Genomic DNA, 2181 nt, shown 5'->3' on the forward strand with positions numbered 1-2181 from the left:
CCCGTGTTCGACGGTACGACAAGGAACGGCGAGAGTGTGACAAATGGAAGCTCGCACTTGGCCGAAAGTCCGGTCTAGTTGTAAATCGTACCCGTAACACAAGGGTTCAGTGCCTTCATGATTGCCAAAATAATGCTGTGCAGGGATGCAGGCACCACAGGAGTGTATCCGCGTCACCGAGGGAGACCGACTACTGTATTCAGAACTCGGGAAGCAAGGCAGTGGCAGAGAACTTACAGAAAAAGCTCTCGAGTCCCGTTCCGACGTGTAATCGGATTGGGTTGAGTTTCATATATTAATATCAGGAAGTGAACATTTCGCGGGAGAAGATTGCAGCTGGCGTCTCAATACTAGGAAAGGGGCCGAGGTGAGCAGGGACGGTGCAAATACAAATTATACTATCGAGTGTCCTTTTAGTAATGTCCTTGCAGATAAAGCGTGAAGATGTTTTTCTGAGCCAAGACCATTCATGCTGGCCTGGCAGCAGTCTCCGCGATGCGTCGCTTGTCGAGTCCGTTTACTATGATGGCACCTGGACAGACCGCAAGTTCAGCCTCCAGAAAGATCTTGAAGCAAGCCTGGGCGGGGACACACCTGTCATAATGGACGAGATGCCAAGCATGACCGCGCTCGCGGTGAGCACCTTGTCGCGTGCGGACGAGACGCCAGTGAGAAGGGACACGACGACGAAGATGTTGAGCGGGACACGGAACAGGGACGAGAGCTGCCGAAAAACACACACGCGCGCGCATGTCAGCCTGGGATTTGACGGTCCACGCGAGGAAAGGAAGATAGACAGCGTACCGTCGCACGGTGTTCGTTCGAGATGAGGCTCCCGCGCAGCATGCCCTGCACGGGGTAGTACATCCCGACACACGCCTCGAACGCACAGAACGCCCAGAAGCGCGCGTGCGCGTCGTGCCGGCACGCGATCGTCACCGCGAACGCGAGCGCGCTCGCGGCGCACACGAGCGAGCTCAGCTTCGCGTGCAGCACGAGCGGCTCCTCGTGCGTTGCCGCCGCCGCGGCCGCGCCACCTGCGCCCGGGTCTGATGCGCGTCCGAAGACGGAGGTGAGGGTCGTGTACAGCAGCGAGCCGAGCATCATCGCGACCATGAAGCACGAGAAGATGTACCCGAGCGGCAGCGGCTCGGACGGGTCCGACGACTCCTGCAGCGCCGGGACCCACAGGAAGACGAAGAGGTACATCGAGCCCTCGAAGCACGTCTGCGTCAGGCCGATCACGAGGAGGTGCGGGTCTGTCAGGGCGCGTGCGCGAAGTCAGACGAGGGGCCAAAGCGGGGCACGGGCGGGTTGCGGCTTACCGTGGCGGATGATGTGCCATGCCTGCGCGAGCCGCTTGGCTTGGAAGAGGTCCGCGGCGCTCTCGGGTGCGGTGTCGGGGCTCCCGTAGTTCTCTTGCCAGCTGCCCTGGATGGCGACGTACGCGAGCACGAGCAGGACGCCGCTCGCGACGAATGGCGACGCGAAGGAGCCGCTCCAGCCGACGAGTTTGTTGCTGGACACGCCCGCGGCGGTCGCGACGAAGCCATTCAGCAGCGTCGCGCGCCCGAGGATCGCCGAGAGGTCCGATTGCGGCAGTGAGAGGTTGTTCGATGACGAGATCAGCCAGGACTCGAATGCTGAGTAGAGGATCGAGGTGGAGGCACCGCCGAGCACGCGGCCGAAGAGGAGGATGGGCAGGCTCGGGACTTGGATGCAGAGACATGCCAGGGCGTAAGTGACGCAGAACATTTGGCAGAGTCTTTTCCGTCCACTGCACAATCAAGGAACCGGTCGGCTTCAGCGTTTAATCTTTCAATGTCGACGGGAGGAAGTGAGATTTGCGATGTACGCGGCTCGCTAGGACGATGAACTCGGGACGCTGATGTCGTTTTTGCAGGGGACGCAAGTGATAGCCAAAATGCGCGCCGCGCCTCCGCACATTGAGGTGCACGAGCCGGTGGTCTCGGTGTATCGTATGGAGATTGCACGTATTGCGCCTTTGGAAGCGCGGAAGACGCAATGCAAACACAGAGAAGAGACAAAGACTCACTAGGTATCAGCCCACGCTCCAACCAGCGGGGCAGTAATTCCAGCAGTCATGAAGCCGGTCACGAAAAGAAGTGCGACAAGACGCTCCGGGAACGCGTACTGTTCCTGTAAAGCGAGTAGATGTAT

At 59.6% G+C, this 2181-nt stretch overlaps 1 protein-coding gene across 1 annotated transcript; it reads right to left on the reverse strand.

Annotated features, from left to right (window-relative positions):
* Window positions 1-219: 219 nt before the first annotated feature.
* On the reverse strand, window positions 220-2181 carry PHACADRAFT_132609 (uncharacterized protein). Its single transcript, XM_007403318.1, has 5 exons — window positions 2057-2181; window positions 1326-1777; window positions 805-1259; window positions 595-724; window positions 220-532 (listed from the first exon to the last, which is right to left on the reverse strand). Exons 1-5 carry the CDS (start codon window positions 2104-2106, stop codon window positions 468-470), a joined length of 1152 nt encoding a protein of 383 aa, XP_007403380.1. The 5' UTR covers window positions 2107-2181; the 3' UTR covers window positions 220-467.

This window comes from Phanerochaete carnosa, assembly GCF_000300595.1.
Source record: "Phanerochaete carnosa HHB-10118-sp unplaced genomic scaffold PHACAscaffold_1006, whole genome shotgun sequence".
NCBI classification, from domain to species: Eukaryota; Fungi; Basidiomycota; class Agaricomycetes; order Polyporales; family Phanerochaetaceae; genus Phanerochaete; species Phanerochaete carnosa.